The 24,241-nt window shown below is 55.8% G+C and overlaps 1 protein-coding gene across 3 annotated transcripts in view; it reads left to right on the top strand.

The window, feature by feature from the left end:
- Positions 1–24,241, top strand: part of KIRREL3 (kirre like nephrin family adhesion molecule 3) — a 548,879-nt gene that overhangs the window by 508,425 nt on the left and 16,213 nt on the right. For all 3 annotated transcript variants that reach the window (XM_032595025.1, XM_032595024.1, XM_032595026.1), the window contains 5 exons: positions 7,625–7,775; positions 13,780–13,885; positions 19,555–19,703; positions 21,026–21,153; positions 22,674–22,800. In XM_032595025.1, the coding sequence (XP_032450916.1) occupies positions 7,625–7,775; positions 13,780–13,885; positions 19,555–19,703; positions 21,026–21,153; positions 22,674–22,800 (661 nt within the window). The remainder of the gene's footprint in view (positions 1–7,624; positions 7,776–13,779; positions 13,886–19,554; positions 19,704–21,025; positions 21,154–22,673; positions 22,801–24,241) is intronic.

Below are 24,241 nucleotides of genomic sequence, written 5' to 3'. Positions count from 1 at the left end.
GAGGTTTGTGAGTTCGAGCCCCACATGGGGCTCTGTGCTGACAGCTCGGAGCCTGGAGCCTGCTTCGGATTCTGTGTCTCCCTCTCTCTCTGCCCCTGCCCCGCTCAAGCTCCGTCTCTCTCTCTCAAACATAAATAAACATTAAAAAAATTTTCTTTTAAAAAGAAAATAGAAGCAAGGCTTTCACCATCAGTGGAGGGTATGAGGCAGGACTGATGCTTCTCTGAGGGTGTGTCCTTCCTATCCAAAGCTGACCACCCCATCAAGGCCTCACGCGGAGCCTGGTGCCAGAACCCAGGACAAATGCCTTCCCTCGGGCATAAGTCCACCCAGGGGGAAGCTGCCCATTGAGAAATAAATCCCTCACCCATGTCCTGGGCTGGAGCCCCTCTGTTGTGTTATGAAATACAAAAATACAGCACAGGGAGTACATCACCCACATAAGGATGAAAAGGAAGGTAAGGGGTGTTCCTTCCTATCTGGGCATCTGTCCATTCCCTCTCTGAAGTTGGGCCAGCCTGACCCCTGCCAAGGTTTACTTCCTGCAGAGGACACGCCCCCATGGTAAACAGAAAGGTCAGAGTCACCGTGCTGAACCTGTCTAGGGGCTGCCCTTGCCCCCAGCATGTTGCCCTCATGATGTGGATTCGGCCCCGCTGAGAGTCTGGAACCATGCTACAGCTGACCAGAGCAGGGAGGCTCGCTCACCCTCTGTCCCACCCAACCCTGTTCACACTCCCGCAGGCCTATGGCCCGTGTGACAACACCAGGCAGTGAGGGGCCAGCATTCCAGACCTTGCTCTGTGAACCTCAGGAGAGTCATTCCTTGGGCATCAGTTTCCTCTCCCATAAAACAAAGGGGTTGGATCAGACCCTCTGTGTTAGTAAGCTTGGGCCGCATAGCAAAATACCACAGACCAGTGGCTTAAACAATAGGCATTTGTTTCTCACAGGTCTGGAGGCTGGAAGTCCAAGATCAAGGTGCCAGCTCTGGTGACTTCTCTCTTCCTGGAAGACTGCACGTTCTCTCTGTGTCTTCACATGGCCTTTCCTCTGTGTGTGCAGAGAGAGGCAGATCTCTGGTGTCTCTTCCTCTCCTTATAAGGACACCAGTCCTCTTGGATCAGGGCCCCACCCTTATGACCTCATTTAACCTCCGTGACCTCCTTAAAGTCCCCGTAGCCTCATGTAGTCACATTGGGGGTCAGGGCTTCTCCATATGAATTCTGGGCAGGGGGACAGACCCGTCCATAACAGGTGCCTGCCGGCTCTGACAAGGTATAAACCTACAACTTGGAGCTCACGGAGAGGGGGGATGATCCAGCAGTGTTCACATGGAACCAGCCCTATGGGCTATCAGGCCCCACCCCTCTGCCTCCCCGCTCCTCCCGGGATTGCAAGGACCATTAACACAGGCACTGCCGACGTCTGGAAGGCAGAGCAGCCCCAGACAAGCTATGCATGAGGGGCCAGGGCCATGAGCAGCTGAAACAGACAGGGACAGAGAGAGAGATTGAGAGAGCGCACAGGTGCACACACAGCCAAGCTGTGTCCAGAGTCCACAGAAAAGATCCCCCGGGGACAGCCCTGACGGCCCTGAGTTCTCAAGCCCTCGGTATGTGTCACATAGTGGTGGGTCAGCCCCTGGGCCCGGGAGCTGGGCAGCCTCACTTTGAATCCAGCCTCCACCACCTTCCGGCTGCCTAACCTTGCCGTTCCTCGGCGTCCCCATCTATACAGTGGGACCCAGAACGGCACCTGCCTCGAGGGATACCGGTGAGGCTTGAATGAGAACCCTGCCTGGGCCCTCCCTTGATCCTCACAGGCCCCGGGGTTCGCCCTGCTGTCCGCTTTCCTAGATGAGAATGCCCACGTCACGGTCGGGCTCCGTCACATATTATGGTAATTTCATCTTTCTGCCTCGGTTTCCCCAGCTGCAAAACAGGATGACATTAACCATGGATGCCCGTGAGGATGGCTGAAACACGGAAAAGGAATTATGCATTGAAGGCACCTGGCATAGAGTCAGAGCGTTGGTCGTGTTAGTCCCTCCCCTCAGAGCTCTGCCTCACTCACCCCACTTCTCCCTCTTCAGAGGTCACACAGCAGTCCTGGTTTCATGGAACATTCTTTCTGCTGTCCAGCAGGGAAGCAGGGGAAGGATGAGCTGGTAGGATGGAAGGTGGCACTATTGAGGATGGCCAGGCCCCTTGACCTGGGAGGTCAGTCAGGAAAAAGAAGCACCCTCTGGCCCACCGCCCACCCCCCCCCAGCATAGGCTGTGGTGCCTCTCCCTAAACATGCTGTCACCAGAGCCCTCCTGGCCCGGTCGCTTGGGTGCATGCCTGGGACTCTGGCAGGTGTCTGGCTGGGGCAGCATGGGAGCTGGTGGCAAGGCTTCACTCCAAGTCCTCTCCGACTGGACGTCCAGCCTCAGGCTGCCTTCTCTGGGCCTGGCACCAGAGTGGAGGCCACACGGCATTCATCTGGAAAGCCAGCAGATTCACAAACCAGGGGAGGCACGACAGGTTAGGGAAAAGGGGGGAAGACGAGCGGGGCTGAGCCCAGAGACAAATCTTCCCGGAGAGCCAGCTTCTTGCTCCATCTGTTACCTCCCCAACAACTGCCAGGTGGCAGGATGCAGCCTTGACCCTGATGGGGGAGGAGGAGCCGGAAGGAAGGTTGTTTGGTCTTAGGACCCTCGAGTCATGTATGTATCTACCTCGAAGCCCCTTATTCTCCAGCCCTACCTCTCTGCTCCCTCCAGCTTTGGGCTGCTGCCTGCCCAGGGGCCACCCACCCACCATCAGAACCAGGAGCCTCCTTAGGGCCCCTGCTAAGAGGGACCCTGGAAGAACACTCCTTAAGGCCCTCACTGGGACCCAACTCCCTCCATGAGCCCCCTCCACTGTGCTTTCTCTCCCCGCTAGTCACCCCGGGCTCTGCCCTCACCCCCTCTGTTTATCTTAAGGGCCTAGAGTCTCTACCCAGGGTGGCAGTTGCCTGTCATCTGGGCCTCCTTTGTGAAGGGCATCCATTTTCAACCAGGGCACAAGACTGGGGTCCCTGAGGATGCAGGGTCTGGGGCAAATGGCACTGTGGTTCTCCACCTTTCCTTACAGCCCTCATTCAAGCCATGTGACCACAGGCCATAATGGATCCCCCAGGCAACTATAAAAAGGGGAAAGCAGAGAGTAGATTTAAAAAAAAAAAAAAAAAAAAGGACATGGCAGGTGGGGGAGGTGAGTGAGGAAGGGAGAAGAGAGGAGGCCTTGTTGCCAGGCAATCAGGCCTCACTCAAGGGCTTTCCAGTCTGTTTGCATATCAATGAGCTTCCCAGATTTAGCACCAGGGATGGGGCACCCACCCCCTGCATTCCCTCCAAATCTCTCACATCCACCCCTCCCCACCTGTGGTTCCCACCCAGACATCACCAGGCCTCCCATCTCTTGGGGTGCAGCCCGGCTCTCCACTGCCCAGCTGAGGCCCTGGGGGCTTTGGAAAGAGCAGAGCGGCCACTGCTGGACAACCGCACGCAGGAAGCGCTCTCTCCCCCCAGCCCCACCTCCAGGTCACTGCCAGTCGAATGCCAAGTGCCTGCCCTCAGGGATGGCGCAATGGGTCTGGGTACACAGGAAGCTGCAAGGGGCAGGCAGGGTAAGCGGCGCCTCACACAACCACTGGGACAGTCTCGAAGGTTCCTTGGAAGTCCCTAGTGGATGGAGGCCAATGGACACAGAGGAGTGGAAGCCCACCCATGAAGGCTTCTGCTCTGACACTCCTGTGCACCTGCCTCTGCTCCATATCTACATACATGGGTGGGCTGGGTCCCGGTAGAGCCTCGGGAGCTGCCATCAGGGTCCCACGAGCCAGGCTGGGTGACTCTGAGGTTGGGGGTTAGCAGCACACTTCTGCCCACCAAGCTGGAGGGAGGGCTGCCCCAGGTCTTAGAGGTGGTGGCCCCAGAAACAAAGTGACTTGCCATTAATCATCCACTTACACTCCCTGAGCTGATCTGCATCTTAATGAAGGTTTCTGGAGCAGGAGCTGGGAGGCTGGGGCCCAACGTGTGTCCCCAGAGTCAAGTTCAGTGAAGGGAAGACAGGGAGAAGGAGCCGGGAGGGGAGGGGAAGCAGGCTGTGACAAGAACCAGCAAATGATAGAATGTTCCACCTGGCCTGTACCTTCAAGGCCACAAAATCCAAAGGCTTCATTTGCATGTGAGAAAGGGGGAGAGTGGGGAGATCTGTGAGAGGGAAATGTGGGAAAAGAAGAGAGAAAAGAGAAAGAAGAGGAGAGAAGATAAGGAAGACAGGAGGAAGGAAGGAAAACTAGGTTGAGAATTGGGACTGAGGCCAAGCACTGCCTGCGGAGCAGACAGGCCACCGGGCCAGACGGGGCTCGGCTTTACACCTGCAGGTCGGCCCACCAGCCTGGCCCTCCCCAGGACCACCCTACTCCATTGCCTGCACCCTGGCGCTCCTCTGCCCAGGGTCTGGATCCCAAGGAGCTGGAGCCCAGGGTGAGATGCTCAGAGCCTCTCCCAAGGGGGAGCCAGCTTCCGGGCCCTGCCTTCCTCTCGCTCTCCCCTTGGTTAATGAACACGTCTCCCTTTTCTCTAATTAGCTGGAACAAACAACTTGAACCAGAATTTTTAGTTCCCCGAAAAGCACATGCCCGGACACAGTAAATATGTCATTAATCATCATTCTGAGGCACAGGAGCACCCTGGGTACTGGGAGGAAGGGAAGCAGTCAGAGGGCCTAATTAGGAGCTCAGGCCTCCCCGCTCCCCTCCCGCCAGCACCCGGCAGCCCTGTTCCTTTCCACCAGGCAGAGAGCAGATCAATTGGAGAGGTTCCCGGCAGAGTCAAACTTAATGTAAATGTTCTTGTTAGCACAAGGGTAAAAGTAAAGGAAAGGGGATGAGGAAGAACAATACCCACCTCTTTCCCCCCTCCCCCCCTCCCTCCACCCTACCCCAGGTCTTATTTCCATCCAGGAAATTGTTCTTATTACCGCTTTGCTATTTATAGACACATGAAGTCTGCCGAAGAGTCCGGAACCGTTACTGTGGTGCGGCCACAGCTCCCTCTGCTCTGACTTGGCTTGGGGCTAAACTGCTCTCCCCTCACCCCTGTTTGGCTGGCCTCCAGTTTAGCGCCCTGGCCCTGAGACTGATCTGCAGATCCTTATCCCACTGACTTATCCCACACCCACCCCTTGGCTTGCTGGGGCTGACCACATCGCTCCCCCCAGCCCTGGCCCAGCTCCAGAACCCCTCTGCCCAGGGCTGAGGCCCAGGAAAGATGGTGCGGTGAGGCCTCAAGCCACGGGAGCCTGCCCAGGCCCAGGTAGTTCTAGAACATGCTAGAGAAATGGTCTGGACCACTGCCCTGCTCTGTGGATCTCTCTGGCATCAGGACCTGGCTTTGTCTAAAGCTGGATATGCTGTTCTAGACAGAGGCTCATGTCATGTTCTCCTGGTGTTGGAGGCTACAGGCTCTGCCCCATGCTGAGAAGGACCCCCCAGAACTGAGGACCCAGAGAGCAGGTTCCAGCTGCCTATGTTCTGTTAAACAACAAAAATTCAACTAAGTAAATGTGAAGATCTAATTGGCTTTAGTAAATGATTCATAAATCAGGAGGCATCTCATCTAGGAACTGGAAAGTTCCAAGGAGGTCTACAAAATGGAAGGTTTTTAAAGGCAGAGAAGGGGCAGAATAAAAGGAAATTATAATCAAAGAATGAATTATTTCAGGCAAGTTCACTCTTAGGGGGTAACAGAGGGATGACCTCCTCCTGCTAACCAAGAACTTCTAGGTTGGCTGGTGAAATGTCACATTCCGGCAGGGCTGGGGTTTGAAACTGCATTAGGTTAGGTGTTAAGTCCTTGCTGATGTGGGGCCCTTAACATAACTCCATTTTGGGCCTGCTTTCTCCTTTTCAACACTGCTGAGTAGCTCAATGAACGTAAAGTGCTTAATCCCTCGAATTGTTCCCACCTTCAAGTGAAGATCATATTAACCACCATCTAGCTTTCAGGGAGCCGTGGTGTGAGGGTCCTGGGCTCTGGGGGTCACCATTCTCAAGTGCAAATCCCAGCCCTGCCTAGCAAGTCCCCGACTCACTTTGAACTAAGTTTTCTACTAAGTGGAGATAATGCTCCCTTCCTTGTGGGGTCCGGTGAGAACAGTGTCGCCGTTATCTTGAGGGAGGTTTTGAGAAGTAACGTCTATTCGTCTATCCCGTGGCCCTAAGCAAGCCAAAATAAGATGGCGTCCGGCACCCTTCTCTGGAGGGGGTTAAGGAGCTTCCCAGGATCAGAAGTCTCTGAGTACCGAACAAGTCCAGTCCCACCTTGGAAGTGGCTCCCCTGCCTGACACAGCTCCCCAGCACCTTACCTTAGTGGATCACCGTGAGCTCAGGGTGCGGTGCGGGGCACCAAACTGATGGGGAGGTAGCCGGAAGGGGGCGCAGCAGTGATGGCGGAACTAGCTGCAGCATGAGCCCCTGAAAACAAAGGGATGGAAGGCAGGAGACCAAAAGGCTTTCAGGCTTTGCATTTGTTCCCAAGGACTGCCCTAACGAAGCACCTCAGCTGGTGCTTAAGACAACCAAAATGTATTGTCTCTGGGTTGTGGAGGCCAAAAAATCTGAAAGCAAGGTGTCAGCAGGCTGTGATCCCTCCAGGGAGAGTCCTTCCTTGCCTCTTCCACTCCCAGAGGCTCCCAGCGTTCCTTGGCTTGTGGCCACATCGCTCCGGGCTCTGCCCGTCTTCAGGTGACCTTCCTTGTTTCTTTCTGTGTCCTCTCCTCTTCGTCTGAGGACATTAGTCATTGACTTTACCCTCTCCCCCAAATCCAGGGTGATCTCAAGATCTTAACAAGTTCCCGATTACTTAGCTTATCTCTGAAGACCCTAATTCCAAATAAGTTGCCATTCTGAGGTTCCATGAAGACATGGATTGGGGGGGGTGGGGACGCTCTTCAGCACCCTGTCAGACCCTCTTACTTTTCTCAACCCCAACTTGAAGGTAAGTTCGGTGGAGCTGCGTGGGCTCTCCTGAGCTTACCTGTTTTCTCATCTGTCACGTGGAAGATAATGGCATCTGTCCTGCCTGTGATGGGTTGGGGCTCGAATGAGGTCAGGAAGTGAAATGACTTGAAACGTTGGAAGGGTTCACATAGATAAAGCAATACCTGCATCCCCGCTCCAGCCCTGCCCTTACCCCATGCCCCAACTGCACCGTCTGCCGCTGGGCACATTCTCTGTGCTGCCTGCAGACCCAGAGGCTCCCCCCAACACCAGAGGACACCTGCAACCTGATTTCCTTTGGGCCCAGCCTGGTTTCTTTTACGCTTTGGGGTATACAAGTCCAGGCTGATTGTCCCCCATGATAGAAGACCTTCTAGTTTCTGTTTCCTTCTGCAGCCCAGTGCTCGAGTAAACCCCCAGCTCTCCACAGAGACTTGCACCCCTGGGTGTCCCGACCTGAGGGCTCCTTCTCCTTTCAGCGAGGCTGGAGCATGTCTTCCTGCCCAGGACATCCCCTCTGAGTGACATGTGGCCTTCTTTCCCTGCCCTCCTTCCCCCACCCCACCCCCCCCCGCCCCGCCCCAGACTCTGCTTCGAGACGGCAAGCGTGAGAGCATCGTGAGCACGCTCTTTGTCTCCCCCGGCGATGTGGAGAACGGACAGAGTATCGTGTGCCGAGCCACCAACAAAGCCATCCCCGGAGGGAAGGAGACTTCAGTCACCATCGACATCCAGCGTGAGTACTGACGCGGCCCTCCCAGCCGGGCCAGGCCTGGGGCAGGAACCACCCGGCAGTCCCTGCCCGGAGCATGGATTGGGGGAAAACGCCAGGCCTGGATAACCAGCTCCCTAGAGCCACTCGCCAGCTTCTTCTTGCCCCCTCTCTGGGGGGTGTCCGGAGACAGGAAATGGGTCAGACAGCTCCCCGGACTGGCCGGGATTGTATTTGTGGGCACCCAAAGGTCTTGTCCTTCTTATTGTCACATGAAGTAACAACATCAGATGAGGACCTTTGGCAAATGACATGGTCAAGCCACATGTCCAAACCTGTATGAGGTAGAACTTCCACATCAGTAAATATCCGAGTCAGTCCCCGGGTCTGCTTTCACCAGGGGGCCCCTTCTTGAAGAGGAAGCCAGAGCAGAGATACTGGGGGCCACAGGGTGTTCAGGGCCCTGGAGTGGGTGAGCAGCACATACCCTACAGAAGCTGGGGACCCAGGGGCCCCTCTCGTGGAAGGGGCAGTCAGGGAGAGAAGAAGAGTGCTCATTCAGTCAGCCCACACTTTCCACGTATTATTTCATCTTTACAACAACCATTTGGGTAGGTGTGACAGTGGTCCCTACGTGGGGACACCGAGGCACCCAGAGGTTGATCAGCTTGTCCAAAGCCACATAATTGTCAAACGTAGACAGCCTTGCTTTCCAGAGCCGGCACTGGTAACCCCTCCTCTACACTTCCCCACAGCGGGCCCTCAGCGAGCGTCTGTCCTCACGATTAACGTTAACAGGATTGATGCGTTAAAACTCCCCCAGAATCCTATTCCAAAAGTCACCTAAAAAGACTCCTTAACAGTCTCCTAAAACCTCCCTGAATTTTCTGTCAGCCCCAGAGAACAACAACAACAACAACAACAACAAAAATGTTCAACAAGGTGGTCCAGCGGCCTCCCTCCCGGTACCGGACTAGTTTAGGTCTGAGGTCTCAGCACTCAAAAGTTGACTTTTCTTCTCTTAAATCCCCCTCCCTGCCAGGGAGCGTGAGGCCACCATGTGCCGGGGGCTGTTTTGGTGCTACGCTAAGCGCTACAGGCTAGCATTCATCTCCTTCTTATTATTTCATTCATTTTAAATCAAATTCATTTACAAACCTTTCCCAACAGCCTGGCTCATCTCAGCCTTCTGGATTCTGAGCTCCACCTGGCTCCGCAGGCGGGGATCTGGAGTCCAGAGGGGCGGGGCCCAGCGAGCCGAAGTCCTTACTCTGTCTAGAATCCTGGCAGCTGCCACTTAGATCCCAGAGGGCAGAAGAAACAGTTATAACCCTCAGTCTCGCTCTAGAGACTCAGACACAGCGGAGTTCTTGGAGAAGGCTTCATCTTCTCTGTCCTCACTGGCTAGTAACCCCTACTCCCTCATCACCACCAACTATTCTATTCCTCATTTAATGAGAGCCAAGAACAGTGGGGCTCTTGCCAGACCCAGGACCAGGCTGAGGGGAGGGAGCCGCTCACTCGGAGGATCCCGTGAATACGGGGCTGCCCTGAGGGGGCTGCCTGTCCTGCCCCAGCCCTGGCTGTCCACACCCACCAGCTTCTTCTGAGCAGCAGCTGTGGGCCCAGCTCTTGAGAAAAAGCAAAATACTCCGGGGATCAGGTGGTCCAGCATGCAAAAAAGGCCACACCACCATGGGCTGTGCGGGCCTAAGCTTGTCACTTTATTCTGGGGATACCCGTTCCTTGTCCTGTGACCGAATGATGTCCAGAGTTTCTTCTTGCCCTTGGATTGACCGTGATCAGAGCTGTCTTCAAACACAAGCCAGATCTGGGAGGCATGTGGGTGGGGGACAAGAGACATCCAAGCCTCCCACTGCTGGGCTGCCGGTGTGCCCCCCGCCAAGCCCCAACCTGGTCAGGAGGCCCACGCCAGCTACGGAATCCGCACAAAAGGAGCCAGCCGGCAGCCCCCCACGGCAGCAGCCTGGCCCCGGCAGGGGGACACCTGGCGGCAGCCACACTCCCCTCCAGGCCATTCTCCATCACACCAGGAGAAGCTCTCCTGTCAACAAGAAAGGCATCATCCTAATAGCCCACCAACTATTACTAATGCCCTCTAATGAGACGATCAATTCACCAGGGCACACAGATGACGGTCTGTGAGGACGCCAGCCTTGCCGGGTCTCTGCGCCCTGGCTGGCTGTCTTTCCAAGGACACCTCAGCCCCAGGAGGTGGGAAGCATCAGGAATGAGATCGGAGAGTGGCCGAGGACCCAGGTGCCCGGTTCCTAGGTGGGCCCCGTCTGAGGCAGGACAGGGAAGTGGTTAAGGCCACAGCATTCTTCCTGGTTTGAATTCTGGCTTCTGCCCCCTACTGAAGGATGTTGGCCTGGTTAGTTAACCTCTTTGTGCCTCAGTTTCCTCATCTGTATGTGGAAGTGGCAATGCTGACTTCATCTGGTGGCCGTGAGGATCAAATTAAGTCCTTCAGGTGGCATTTGGAGCACAGGGCCAGGCACAGGGGGAGCACTCCACACCCGCGAGTGTCCCCGTGTGCGGTGCCCCTCCCAGCCCTGACAGGGGACAGGCCTCCGTCCATTTGCGCCCTCTCCTAAGGTGCTTGCGTGGGCCTGCCAGCAAAAGCACGCGCTCCCTCCGCCACCTCCCCCAGACTCCTTCCTCCTCCATTTTTCCATTTGTTCGTTTAGTAAGCGTCCAGCTGTTTACCGTGGACACCATGGGCCGGATCAGAGCCGCCTTTGCAAACCTGCTCATTTTCTCAGTCAACCAAGAAGCATCCAAACTCAGCAAAAGCGCATTTGTTGTTTGTTTCCCTTGGTCTTTATATGTTACCCAACGGAAGACAAAACCCCCAGATTGAGTAATGGGAGAGAAAGCTTAACACCCCCAAAGTCTCGCTACATCTGGACGCTGCCATCCAGCTGCCAAGTTTCAAATGAATGTGCTATAAAATCACTGAGTCATGGAGTTTCTCTCTTTTCCACCCCCTCCTCGATGTAATGCTTCCCCTGAACACACACACACACACACACACACACACACGCGCGCGCGCACACACACACGCACGCACACACTCGCGCACACAGGTTGCTGATGGAAACACTAACAGACTCTCAGCTGTAACATCTGTTCAATATGATCTCAGTTCCACCAGCTACATCAAAGCTGCCCTCCTGCAAGTTAATGCAACCGACATCACAAGTGGGATTAAAATCGTGTTTAATAGTTGGATATGACATACACTATTTATACCTCGGGAGCCTGCTAGACTCCTGAAAATTCATACCCTGCACAGGTGGACAGAGGGACACAGGCACCTCGGGGTCTGGGGTGGAGGTGCAGGTGAGACTAGCAAGTGTATAAGCCGCCTAGGGACCCGTTCTCTTGGGGCCCTTCAAGAAAGGGGGGAGGGTGCCGAGGATTTTGCAGAGGTAAGGAAGCTTCGGGAGAGAGGCGCGCACAGGATGAGCTCAGCATGGCAGGTGTGCAATGGAGAAGGGGAACGGGCAGCAGGATGGGTCCCACAACAGGCATATGCTCCATTGCCCTGCTCCCCAGGACTCAAAACCCTATAAAGGACATCCAGGGGGGGAGGGGCCTCCTGGAACTACCCCCTCAAGTTCTGTGGCAGATAGATTCTAGATTCTACCCAACTGGCACCATCGCCTCCTCAAATAAGAGTCGGATTGAGGGACTCCACTCTGCCTCCCAGGATTGGGTGGACACAGGCCAGCCATGCATTTGGTTCCAGATGGTGAGCACCAGATTCCTCTGCCTCAGAACATGCTTCTCGAACACACAGCAAGATGCAAGCTCCTCCCTAGGTCTCCACATCTCTAGGGTGGTGCCATCAGAGCCCTGGGGTGCCCAGGTTAGCTGGCTAGCCCTGCACAGAAAGAGGGCCCCTGACTGCCATGACGTGGGAAGCTGGCGGCCCTCAGCTTGGGTTGGGGCAAGTGGCACGGAGCGGATGGGCAGCAGCTGGTAGACGCTACAGGGTTCTGGGGGGTCTCAGCTCTCCTAGGGGGTGGGAGGAGAGCTCTCATGGCTAAGTCCCTGCCGCACTCGTCACTACTTGAATTACGCTTTAGAGACGAAGACTGAGATCATTGAAATACCTGTCACTTCGCTTGTAATTCTCCATGAAATTCCTCCACTGCTGCAGTAGCAGATGCTCCCAGGATCGTGCTCAGCCTCCGGAACTGGGGGCTCATGTGGGGAGATCAGGGTCCCCAGAACAGTCAGCCACCTGCTGCGCAGGGACCAGAGTTCTCTCCCCACCACCCCCGCCCCTGCATCTCTCAAGCCATCTGCAGATACCAGCACAGCCCTGCGGGCCACCTCCCTGGCCCCAGCTCTGTGCAGGGAGGCAAGACCCAGCTTGGGCACCGGCAGGACAAAGCGGGGCCACAGGCTCAAATGATTCCCAGCTCTGCGGTGGGCTAGGCTCAGTTCCAGCAGGTGACTCTCTGAGGGTCTCAGAACCCCAACTGTGGTCCCAAACAGAGGCTCAGGCCGGGCCGGTTGGAGCCCTGCTCCCCTCGCGGTGCCCTTCACACGCGCCCTAGAGGGGTCAGCATTTTTCTCGATGGTCTCTGAGAAATCGCCTTCTTCTTTTCCTGAAAATAGGCTGGACTGAACCCCTAGGAAGCTCACATGCCCTTCTGGCAGTTTGCTGTGCTCATGGGTGAGGACCAGCCCAAAGATGCAGCCCAGGACCCTGGCTGGGTGGCGGGCACCAAGCTGCCCTCCTCACTCACCCCCGACTTGAATCCCGTAGACCGTGACAAGGAAGAATGGGTTCTGGTCTCTGTTTCCACCTTTCCATCTCTCTGCGTCTTTCTCCCCGTCCCTTTTCTCTAGTTCTCATTACTGTGTGGTCTTTGTCCCCAACACCCTGTCGCCTTCTGTCTGCTTGTCTCCTCTGGTCTTTTCGCTTTTAGTCTGAAGTCTTTGTCTGATTATGTGCTCCTGTGTATACATCTCTCTCCATTTCTCTGCTCTCTGCTTCTCTCTGTCTCTTTTTCTTCTTCTTCCTCTGCATTTCTCAGTCTCTGTCTGTCTGTCTCTCTGTGTTGCTCTCTCATCTCCATGTCTCTCTTCTATGTTAGTACCCTGCCTGCCTCCCATCTCTTTGGTCTCTCTGTCTCTGTTTCCTGTCCCTCCCCCCTCTCTACTTCTCCCTTCCCTCCCTCCCTCTCTTTTTCCCTCCCCCCTCTCTCCCTCCCCTTCTCTTCCTCCCCCCTCTCTACCTCCCTTTCCCCCCACCCTCCCTCTCCCTTTCCCTCCCCCCCTCCCACGCTCCCTCCCTCTTCCACCTCCCCCTTTCTCTCTCCCTCCCTCTCTTCCAGCCTACTCCACCTCCTACCATTTAGCACCTCAGAGCCTGGCTTCCCCTCACATTGAATGAGAAAGACTAGCCCAGCCTGGGGAGCTGAGGGCTGGGTGACACCAGTCAGGGCCCAGCAGAGATGATTAGGCTGATGAAAGGGTGTAAATGCCACTTTGAAGTTAACAGATACACCAGAACCTTTCACAGACAGATATGAAACAGACATTTCAAAGACAAAAAAAAAGTGTATTTAAATGGGGCTTAGTGCCCACCACCCCCCACTCTGTGTGCCCCCTGCACCCCCTTTGCCCACCTCTCCCGTCTGAAGTGTTTTGCTCCCTCTCACAAATGGAAGATGGGCAGGCAGCAGACTTCTGGGGGCCCAGACAACTGTGCTTCCTGGCTGGCTGTTCCTTTAAGCACCAGGCCTTGAATCCACAGTGGGAGCCCAGACCCCACCACCACCAGCAGTGCCGAAGCAGGCACCCCCAGGGAGCAAGGGAGCCCTCTGCTCAGGGCCCCAACTTTCTAGGGGGCCCACCAGCGGGTGGCCACTCGCCAGAATCTCTGGCCTTTGTCCCCCATGTCACCCTGGGAAACTTCCTGCCCCATTTTTCCCCCAAACCATGGCCACAGTTGCCCAGCCTGCAAGGGAATCTTTTCTCTCTTCAGACCCCCCGCTCGTCAACCTGTCGGTGGAACCACAGCCGGTGCTGGAGGACAACGTCGTCACGTTCCACTGCTCCGCAAAGGCCAACCCAGCTGTCACCCAGTACAGGTAAGAGTCCTGCTAAGGAGGCACCGCCTGGCCACTGGACCCCTCCCCACCCCTGCTGCCTATCACAGAAGGTGTCGATTATGGCCCTGGGCACGCAGCACAGTGCTTGCTTCGCTACCGGTGTCCAGGATCCTTCTCCCTTCCCCGCACACCCATCCAACCCCTGGCCAGGTAGACTTTTCCTTTCTCTCACGCCCATGAAATTTCACGCACGTACCTTCCACTGGAAACAGAAGGTATTCCCCCTTCTGTCTGGATCGCTTGTTTATCCCTTCTCTCTGAAAAGAGGCAGAGAAGCTCAGGGAAAAAAAAAAAAAGTCAAAACAACCAGAAAGAGCAGTAAGATCAGAACCCAGATTCTAGCCGCGTGCTTGCCAAACCGTTCACCTGCGTGGGGTAAGATTTCCGGGGCCGCTGGCCCTATCCAGCAGGCACCTAGGATCGTCTATACCCTTATCCCCTGCGCGCCCCTTGCTCGCAACACTGATAAAAGCACCACTGCTTTTTACACGCTTATCTTTCCCTGTTGATGGAGCGTCTCGAAGGCAAGAACTGTAATTTAGCCACTTAGGGCGCTCAGCGTGGAGCACAGCGCGGGGCACATAGCAGGCACTTCATAATGCGGGCTGACTCATCGGGGCACCTTCCTGCCTGTGCACCGCCACCGCACAAGATTTCAGGGGATGGCGTGCCCTCGGAGACGCTCAAGGGCAGACACTCACCTCCTTGAGATGCCGTGTGGAACTCGCCACGGCCCTGACTCTGTCCGGTCCTTCCCCACCAGCCCAGCGGCCCTAACTCTGTCCGGTCCTTCCCCACCAGCCCAGCCTTGATGGTCGAGCCCAGAGTGTCGCCTCTGCCATGGAGATGGGTTATTAAGCTGCAGCATCAGCCGGTGCCAGGGATGCTAATGGTCCCAGACTAGATAATCAGCCGGCCAGTGGGAGTGGAGGACAGGGGAGACGAGAGGCGGTGCAGCCCAGAGGGCACAATAAGAGGAAATGGGCCAAAGAGGCAGCTAGAGATTCAGGTTGGAAGCAAGAGGAGCTCCCTGCAGTGCAGATAATTAAACGACACTGGAACCAAAAACCAGGAAAGGCATGGAGACTTTATCCTTGAGGATATTTTAAGAGAGGCTGGAGCCCATCTGTCCTGTCCAATTTAACCATTCACTGGGCTAGAGGCAGGAGAAGGATCCCCGAGACTGTGCGGCCCTGGAGGTCTGGAGGGCAGGTCTGGTTTGGCTGAGATCCGGCATCTGTCTTCAGATGCAAAACAAAGACCCAAAGAGATGCCCTTTCTCTGGGCTTCTACCCTGCACCTGCGATGCCTGGGCTCCTCTCTGCAGGGTCAGCTTCTCTCTGCTGTCTGCTCCAGCTATCTTCCTGCAATCCCTCAACACTAGGGCCCGCAAATGCCCATTCCCCTGGGCAGCCCTTGACCCCCACAGGCACCCAAGCAGACACATCCCACATTCACCCTCATAGCCATCCCAAGAATGCCTATTGGACCCAGGAGACCAGAGCATACAACTTCCATTTCTCTTCGCGGCCAGGCTCTGGGTCATCTGCCAGGTTATGAAGGGCTGGGCAGAGGGCAGGGCTGTGCCCTAGGACCCAGCGATGTCCCCCACTCCACCCCTGCCCTCTGACCAGGACAGGGTGAGCAAACACCCAAGAAATCAGGCTGCTGGGCCTGATTGTCAGGGGCACCACTCTCCAAAGGCAGAACACCAGTGATGTGGATGATAAGGTTCAAATCTCCGTATGGAGAGATGATCCATCATAAAGAAATATGACAAGATATTAACAACTAGTGAATCTAAGTGAAGGGAATATGGCACTTAATTGGTCTACTTTTGCAACTTTTCTACAATTTCAAAGTGGTTGTGTGTGTGTGTGTGTGTGTGTGTTGTAGTTTTGTTGTCATTTTTGTTTATTGAGAGAGAAAGCATGAGCAGGGGAAGGGCAGAGAGAGAGAAGGGAGAGAGAGAATCCCAAGCAGGCTTCCCAGCAGCAGGCAGCTTAGAGCCCAACCGGAGGCTTGAACTCACGAACCGCAAGATCATGAGCTGAGCCAAAACCAAGAGTCAGAGGCTTTGCTGACTGAGCCGCCCAGGTGCCCCACAATGTTTTGGTTTTTTTTTTTTTTTTAACTAAAAAGTCAACAGATAAACAAACAAACACAGAGCATGTAGGTTCTCTTGGCCTCCAGCTCCCTGGTCACTGGTCAGCCCCTGGTTACAGAGGGGCAGTTGTGTGGTGCAGGGAGGGACAGACCTCCCTGCAAATGTTCACTCCCCCTCACGGCCCTCTGATTAGCCAAAGGCCCTGAAAACACTTCAGTGTGGACCACGCTCCCTTCGGGACTCCAGAGACTTTTAGGGAACCCCTCTGGCCACTAGGAAAATTCAGGAGAGAAGGGAGAGGAGGAGAAAGGCGGGGGCAGCCCCGCCCTGCACCCACCCACGCTGGCTCCGCCCCCTGAGAGAGGGCTCGCCCAGCGGGCAGATGGTCCTTCTAGATGTGGTGTTGGGATCCAAGAGGCAAAGCCTTAAACAAATCTCCTCACATAAGTACATCGATTTTCCCCAACTGACTTTGACAAGACTGCAGGGATCTGTGTTTCTTTACTTCCATTCATCTTGATTGCTTCCTCCTGTTCCACGAAGAGGCTGTGATCTCAGAAAGTAGAGCTAGGCTTCCCTCCACCCCTGCACCCAGAAAGGGGACACGGGTGGGCATGGGAACAGGTGCAGCTGCCCCCCAGGACCAGGAGCCCGAGGCGGGCAGAACAGGCCCGAGTTCACCATGAAGTGTGGCTCCCCACCTGCTTCTCGGTATTGTCCTCCAGGCTCTCCCATGCCCCCCACGCCCCCCGCAGGTACCAGGGAGGGGGGACCACCACCCAGCGTAAAACGCAGGGCTATTTAAGGACAGCCTGTCGGCTGTGACAGCCAGGCCTCCTGATTCTGTGATATAAATAATTAATCCTCTTACATTTACTCCGGCCAAATTAGACATTGATTGGGAAAGGCTTAATCTGACTCCTTCTCAGAGGGGCTCAGGGAGGCGGTGGAGACAACAGTGGAGGCAGAGGTGGGGTGGAGGGGGAGTGCACAGGATCCAACTGGAAGGAGGAGGAGGAGAAAGCAAAGCCAAAGGAGAGAGAGGAAAGGGGAGGGCGGAGAGCTGCGGGTTTGCTCCTGGATCACCCCTGACCCTGTGGCCAACTGCTTGAAGGAGTGGTTTGAGCTTCTGGAAGAAATCCCTACAGAGGGTTTTATTGGTGTGGGAGGGGAATATAGAGGAAGGGAGGAAAAAGACAGAGCAGGATTAGGAGGAGACCCCTGGGGTGTCCCCAAAAGGCCTTGGTGCGGGGCTGCGAAGGGCCCAGCCTCCACAGCCAGCTCCTGCCCGCAACCCTGGGACAGGAGAGTCTAGGAAATCCCCTGCGCCCCACTCTGCCACTGAGGTAGGGCCAGGCCTAGGCCTTAGGGGGCTAAGGGTAACCGCTGCATAGGGGGGCAGGCTCGCACAGCACAGCACAGCTGGGAACAAGAAAGCTCGGTCCCCCAGCCATCCTGCTGGGCTCCAGGCCTATGGGAGTCCCAGCAGTTCTAAGCTTCTCAGGGCTAAGCAGGTGGAGCTTTCTCCCTCTGTGACTTACACCACGAAAGGCCCCAGAGAAGAGGAGAAAGCCCCATCTTCTCCAGGAACTCCAATGACAGAAGAGAATGGCCCTGCGAAACCAGCTGGCCTGGGCCCTAGCTTCCCTGCCCCCTGCCAGAGGCAGGCCTGGGAGAGCAGGAGAGGCTCACACTCCCCTCCTCCAGGTCCGGCCAGCTGCAGCCCCCCTCAGCCTCCCACCACCTGACCCCACGCTTCCTTCATTCAGCAAGGCCGAAGGAGCCAGAGGTTGGATGTAGATCCCCAACCGCGTGCCTGGGACTGAATTCATCTGCCTCAGGCAGGGGCTGTGCCTGACTGTGAAGTCTGGTCATTAAATTAAAGTTAGAAATTGAAATGATTCATGAATAACTCATAATAGTTTGTTGGGAAGCTCCTTAAGCTCTCGGGGAGCTATGGTTCGCTCTGTTGTTAAACTATAATTGTTATTATTAATCATGTTCTTAATAATTATGTGATATTAACTCACGATAATAACCACATGGTGCCAGCCTGGGCGCCTCATGCGATGCCAAGACGTGGCCGTCTCTCGGGGCTGGCCGGGCCGGACTGAGCATGAAGCCGGGGGAGAGAAGGCAAGAGATGGTTCTCTGTGGTGCTGGGAAAGGCTCCAGGAACACGAGAAGGGGAAGGGGAAGAAGGCAGGGAGGCTGTGGGTACCGGGAGTCACGATCATGGGGTAACAAAGAAAAACACCCCCCAAAATAGGCTTGGAATAGGAGGAGCCTGGTTGGAGGTTCTGTGATTTAAAAAGTAATTGTTGTCGGGGCGCCTGGGTGGCTCGGTCGGTTAAGAATCCAACTTCGGCTCAGGTCATGATCTCGCAGTCAGTGAGTTCAAGCCCCGCGTCTGGCTCTGTGCTGACAGCTTGGAGCCTGGACCCTGCTTCGGATCCTGTCACCCCGTCTCTCTGCTCCTCCCCAGCTCACTCTCTGTCTCTCAAAAATGAATAAACGTTAAAAAAAATTTTTTTAAAGTAAGTGTTGTCCACAATGAGGTTAAACCAGAGGAAGCTATTGAACTCTCTCCCTGGAGATCTGTAAAGAAAGGCCCACCCTCACACACACATACACACACACACACACACACCTGGGGGCTCCTAGCACTGCCTTAGCTGCCCAGTCACTGGTCCAATGCAGAGATCACCGCCCCAGGGCCTGGACCAAGTCAAGCCCAGGGCTTTTCAGTCTCTCCCCTCGGTGGGACCAATTGGCCGATGACAGATGACAGATGTCCGCACAGCCCTCTTCCCACCTGTCTGACCAAACTTGAAGGAGCCAAGGCCCTGGGGAGCGAAGCCAGGGTGGGAGTGTAGAGACTGGGCAGGAAAAAGAGCAAGTGCCCTCCATGGGAGGGGAGAGAGGGCACAATGAGGGGACCTACCCTAGGGACAGGGGTCGAGGCAGGAGAGGTAGCGAGCTGGCTGAGTGCAAGGAAGGGCCATCGGGACCCCTGGCTGATACCCCTCCCACAACTCCTCACCTTGTCTGGAAATCAAATTTCTCTGTATGTGTGTGTGCATGCATGTGCGTGTGTGTGTGTGTGTGTGTGTGTGTGTGCATGCATGTGCATGGGGGGGTGCAGGTGTGTGTGTGGGTGCAGGTGTGCATGCATGTATGGGCACATGACATTAGACCTCGGCCTTTCCAGCATGGATCCCAATAAGACAGCACCCTCAGTAGAGCTCAGGGCGGGATGGCCAAGCTGTTGGGGGACCAAGGGGGGTTATCCATTTCCTAGCCAGCCAGCCGGGCTGACCCACTGAGTAGTCCACCCCCCTCCCTCCAGAACAACCTGTTTGTCACGTATCCCTCTGTGGAGATTCCTGCCCCCACCACGGGACCCCTAGGGGGGCCTGCCCCATGCGTGACTCACTTTCCTGAGGGATCGGGGTTTCCAGCTCCCAGAGAGATGCCCCTGGGTGGGAGGAACACCCTGGCCACTGGAGGTCCACAGCCGCATGCGGGGCCCGTATTGCAGGTGGGCCAAGAGGGGCCAGATCATCAAGGAAGCATCCGGAGAAGTGTACCGGACAGCTGTGGACTACACGTACTTCTCAGAGCCTGTCTCCTGTGAGGTGACCAACGCCCTGGGCAGCACCAACATCAGCCGCACGGTGGACGTCTACTGTGAGTGCAGCTGCTGGGGGTTTCCCCAGGCCAGCCGGCCCTGGGGTATCTCTGCTCTGGGCCAGAGGGACCGTTGCTGGACCCAACGCACACAACATAACAACGCCTCACAAGCTCACAGCGCTCCCCGCTTTAAGAAAAGCTTCCTCGTGTGCTGTTTTGGGTTTACCTTGACCCTCGTAGTAACCCAGGGAGGAAGGATTATTATTCCCGTCACTCAGATGAGGGGATAGAGGCCCAAAGTCACTCAGTGAGCAAGTGGCAAAAGGAGAACTCAGGCCAGGCTCCTTGGGAATCTGCTCCCTCCCTTTGGAGACCCGAGGACACATCCCTTCCAACGGCCTGGGAGGGACCCCGGTGAACCAGCCCATCGCTGACCGGCAGGCCGGATGTGTTCACGGCAATAGGCGTTAGCTCATCTACTACACTTTCTGATTTTAAAGGCACTTTGACAAACTTTCTTATATCTGACCCCTCCCCTTGCCCCAGTGGCCCTAACAGAAAGTGCTATTACTCCCTTTTTACGTCAAGGGACTAATTCCGGTCTCCTGACCCTGGATTTCACACTCTCCTGCTCCTCCAAAGCAGCTAAGCGGCTCCCTGCACACCCTCCCTTCACTGCGCCTACAATTCCACCATCGCACCCACTCTGGGGACCAAGTCTTGGTCTGCAGAAGGCTCTGGTTACAGGTGTTCTGTGCTAGGGAACCGGAGAGGAGCTTCCATTAACGCTCACCAACCCTTAGCAGGGGCATGGGAAACTGGACCAGGCCCAGCTACTTCCCAGGGGTTAGAAAAAAGCTGGGCAGGGCTGGAACAGAGGATAACCTGAGGGCCCGGGGGAGCGGAGAATACAGGGAGAGGCCTGGCTGGGAAGGCTACCTTGTACTCCTTATCTCAGAGCCCCTTGGAGGACCCTGGGAGGACTCTGGGACCTGGGCCCGGTGCACAGGGTAACTCAACTCCAGGGCACAGAACTGGAGCATGGAGGAGGTGGGCAATTGCCCTGAAGGCAGACACATAAAGATCCTAATGCCCAGGATTTCTGGGGCAGGAGGAAGTCCCCTCTGCCTGTGCACTGGGGCTGGGGTGGGGGGAGGGGTGGAGAGGACTTCCCAGAACCAGGACAAAGGGCAGGAGATGGGAGAGCCCTGGAGGCAAATCGTGGCAGAAATAGGGCTGTTGCTGCCAGTGGGTGGGCCCAAGGGAGGCCAGGCTGGAGGACAGGGGTCTCTTTCTTACTTCCGCTGTCCCTCTCTGGGACCCCTCTCCTCAAGCTCCCAACCCATCAAGAGCCCTGTCTCCCCTTCCTCCCTTCACAGTTGGACCCAGGATGACCACGGAGCCCCAATCGCTGCTCGTGGATCTGGGCTCTGATGCTGTCTTCAGCTGTGCCTGGACAGGCAACCCATCCCTGACCATCGTCTGGATGAAGCGGGGCTCTGGTGTGGTAAGTCCTCAACTCAGACCCCACAGGGCCTTTGACCATGGGAACTGCCTTCTGGGGCCCCTCACACTCTTAGATTGGGGACATCAGCCTCCAGGGTGAGCTGAAGGGAGAAGAGCCCCAGAAAGAGGAGAGCGATGGGGCACCTGGGTGGCTCAGTTGGTTGAGTATCTGACTTCGGCTCAGGTCATGATCCCACGGCTTGTGAGTTCGGGGCCCTGCATCCGGCTTTGTGCGGACAGCTCAAAGCCTGGAGCCTGCTTCGGATTCTGTGTCTCCCTCTCTCTCTGTCCCTCCCCCACTTGCGCTGTGTCTCTCTCTGCCTCTCAAATATAAAGAAAAATAATTAAAAAAAAAGAGGAGAGGGACCCCAGTACCCACATGAACCCCTATAACCCTAAACACATTGAACCATTACAGTTTTGCCCTATCACAAACTCTACTAAAAAAAAAAAAGAAAAGAAAAAGAAAAAGCAAGTGGGGGCGCCTGGGTGGCTTAGTCAATTGAGCGTCCGACTGTTGATTTTGGCTCAGGTCGTGATCTCACGGTTCATGAGTTCAAGCCCTGAATCAGGCTCCGCACTGATGGTGTCCAGCCTGCCTGGGATTCTCTCTCTCTGTCCCCCTCTCTCTGCCCCTCTCCCCACAAATAAATAAATAAACTTAAAAAAAAAAAGCTGGCGGCCACCAATAATGCTGGGAGTAAAAGTCTCTAGAAAGGCTTTTCAACTTCCCCCAAATAGTTAAGTAATCCTTCAGCTTTTGAGTTAAATGCTGCTTTCTTCTTGTGTTCCTCTTAAAATATATGTGTTCTTTAGTGTGTGTATGTTTATCAGACGTCCCTCCCCTCAGGAGGACCGGCGAAAGCCTTGGGGAGGGAAGTAAAGGGAGAGGCAGATAGAAACCGACCTCTGTGCAGCCTAGTGCGTGCCGGCACTGCACCACCCCATGAGCACGACTGCCCCCCACTGCAGAAATAAGGAAAGCTCAGCAGAGCAGATATGTAACTGCCGAAAGCCACCCAGGTGGTCACTGCCAAGGTCAAGATTCGAACTCAGAGCTAGCTAATGCCAAAGTCTTTGGGTCACCCCAACTCTATCTCAAAAGGATACTGAAAATGCCTCAGAAAAGACAGGTGCAGGCACCCCCAAACAAGTTCAGCGGGACCAGCCCGGTACCGGCTGGTGGGGAGCCCTGCCTGTGTGAGAAAGCCTCAGGACCCCAGCCAGGAGGTGCCCCTCCCCCTTCCACACTCACCCCTTCCCCCATGTGCCCGGCCCTCAGGGGCTGCGGGCTGGTGCGTAACATCTTCGGCGACACCGACACCGAGGCGTCTGTGCTGTGGACCTCCTCTGGACAGCTCAGTGGCCCCCCTGCCTCCTACCCCGCCCCTGGTTCTTACTGAGGTGCTGGAGACTATTGTCACATCCAGCAGGCCTGCCTCTCAGCTCTTCGGGTTCTCTGTGGACACAGAGAGAGCCGGGCTCCGTTTTCTGTATCTGATCCTCCCCCGATTCTCCTAGGTCCTGAGCAATGAAAAGACACTGACCCTCAAAACCGTCCGTCAAGAGGATGCTGGGAAATATGTGTGCAGAGCCGTGGTGCCCCGGGTGGGAGCTGGAGAGCGAGAGGTGACCCTGACAGTCAATGGTAAGACCCTCACTCATGCTGGGGGGGGGGGGGTGGGAGGGAGCAGAGAGGGGCCCAAGTCATCTTGGTCCCGGGCATTGCCTCAGAGGGGCTGTCTCTGGTTCTGGACCTTGCTCCCACCTCCAACCCTGGATCCATAGCAATTCTGTCCACCTCTTCGAGCCTGTGTCTAAGCCCAGCCCCGAGAGGAGGAAGGACCTGGCTAGATGGGTCACCTTCCTCCTTCTTTGTTACTCCTAAGGGGTCCCAGCCCTAACAGTGGTAGCTAATGAATTTTATCCTGGCCAGGCAGAGAGGGTCAGAGGGTCACTAGACAGTCAATTTAGGTCCCGTGTCTACCCTTGACCTTGACCTTGGCCCTGCAGGGCATTTAAGGGAGCATCTCCGTGACTCCTGGTTGGCGCCTTCCCATTGCATTAGAGCTGCTCAAGCAGAGAGACCTGCCACAATTTCCACAAGACCAAGCATTCAGGGGGTCCTCCTGAAGGCACAGAACGTGTCTTATTACACATGATAAAACCATTACAGCAGGAGAGCGTTTTCATATCTCTCCAAGAACACAGTTCGGGTTACGAGATAAATGACACATTTAGGGGACGGCGCGTCGAACCAGGCTCGGATGGTGGGATGCAGAAGGTCACAGAGAAGCTGGGTCAGACCCGAGAAGCCTGTAGCACCAAGATGGAAATCCGACGTCCCTGTCACGATACGTGCTTGGGCCGTGGTGGGGAACCAAAGCTGCCGGTTTGAGAGAGCGAGAAAAGCTGAGGCCAAGTCCCTCTGGTGTTTCCAAACTTCCTCTCTCCACCGGGCTTTTGGTTTCCCTTTTCAAGCCCCCTCGCCCCACGTAGTCTGCCTCATGCCTCAGGTCAAAGTCCTGGGGCTCCGAGCCCCAGACCCACACGTACAGGGCCTCTGGGTCCTGTCCCCAGATGGGGGTCCTGAGGAGGGGCTGAGTCATGTTCTAGAAATCTGCCCTGTCGGCTTCATCTCGATCCAGGAAGCTGCCCGCAGGCAGCCTCATCTACTCTCCCCCTTCGCTGGCAAACTGAAACCGGCCTGGTGCCTCCACAGCCATCCCCTTCTGACTTCTTCATTAGCCAGACCCGCTCCGTCGATTTCTTTTCCTCTCCTCCTCCCCAAGAGCCAGGGCAGCCCCAGAGGGAGGGTGAATCTGCTCAGACCCCGGGGGCACTCACAGGCCGCCTGTCCTGGGCAGAACCCTGACTCAGGAGTCTTCCTGCCTTCCTCTGTGTCCCCAGGACGCCACCAATAAATTGGCGCTGCAGGGCTAAAAATAACAGCATCTGATCGCGCGCCTCCGTATATCCATGGCAACACAGGCTGCAGCCTTTTCCTGTTGCTCTGGAGTCTGACACTCAGCTCCGGCACCAGGCCCTGGTGAAATCAGCAGCTTCCCCCGCTGCCCTGCCCATGACTG

The sequence above is a fragment of the Lynx canadensis genome, chromosome D1, assembly GCF_007474595.2.
Source record: "Lynx canadensis isolate LIC74 chromosome D1, mLynCan4.pri.v2, whole genome shotgun sequence".
Taxonomy (NCBI): Eukaryota; Metazoa; Chordata; class Mammalia; order Carnivora; family Felidae; genus Lynx; species Lynx canadensis.
The sequence above is the reverse complement of the archived record's forward strand: the minus strand, read 5'-3'. Positions and strand labels throughout refer to the sequence as shown.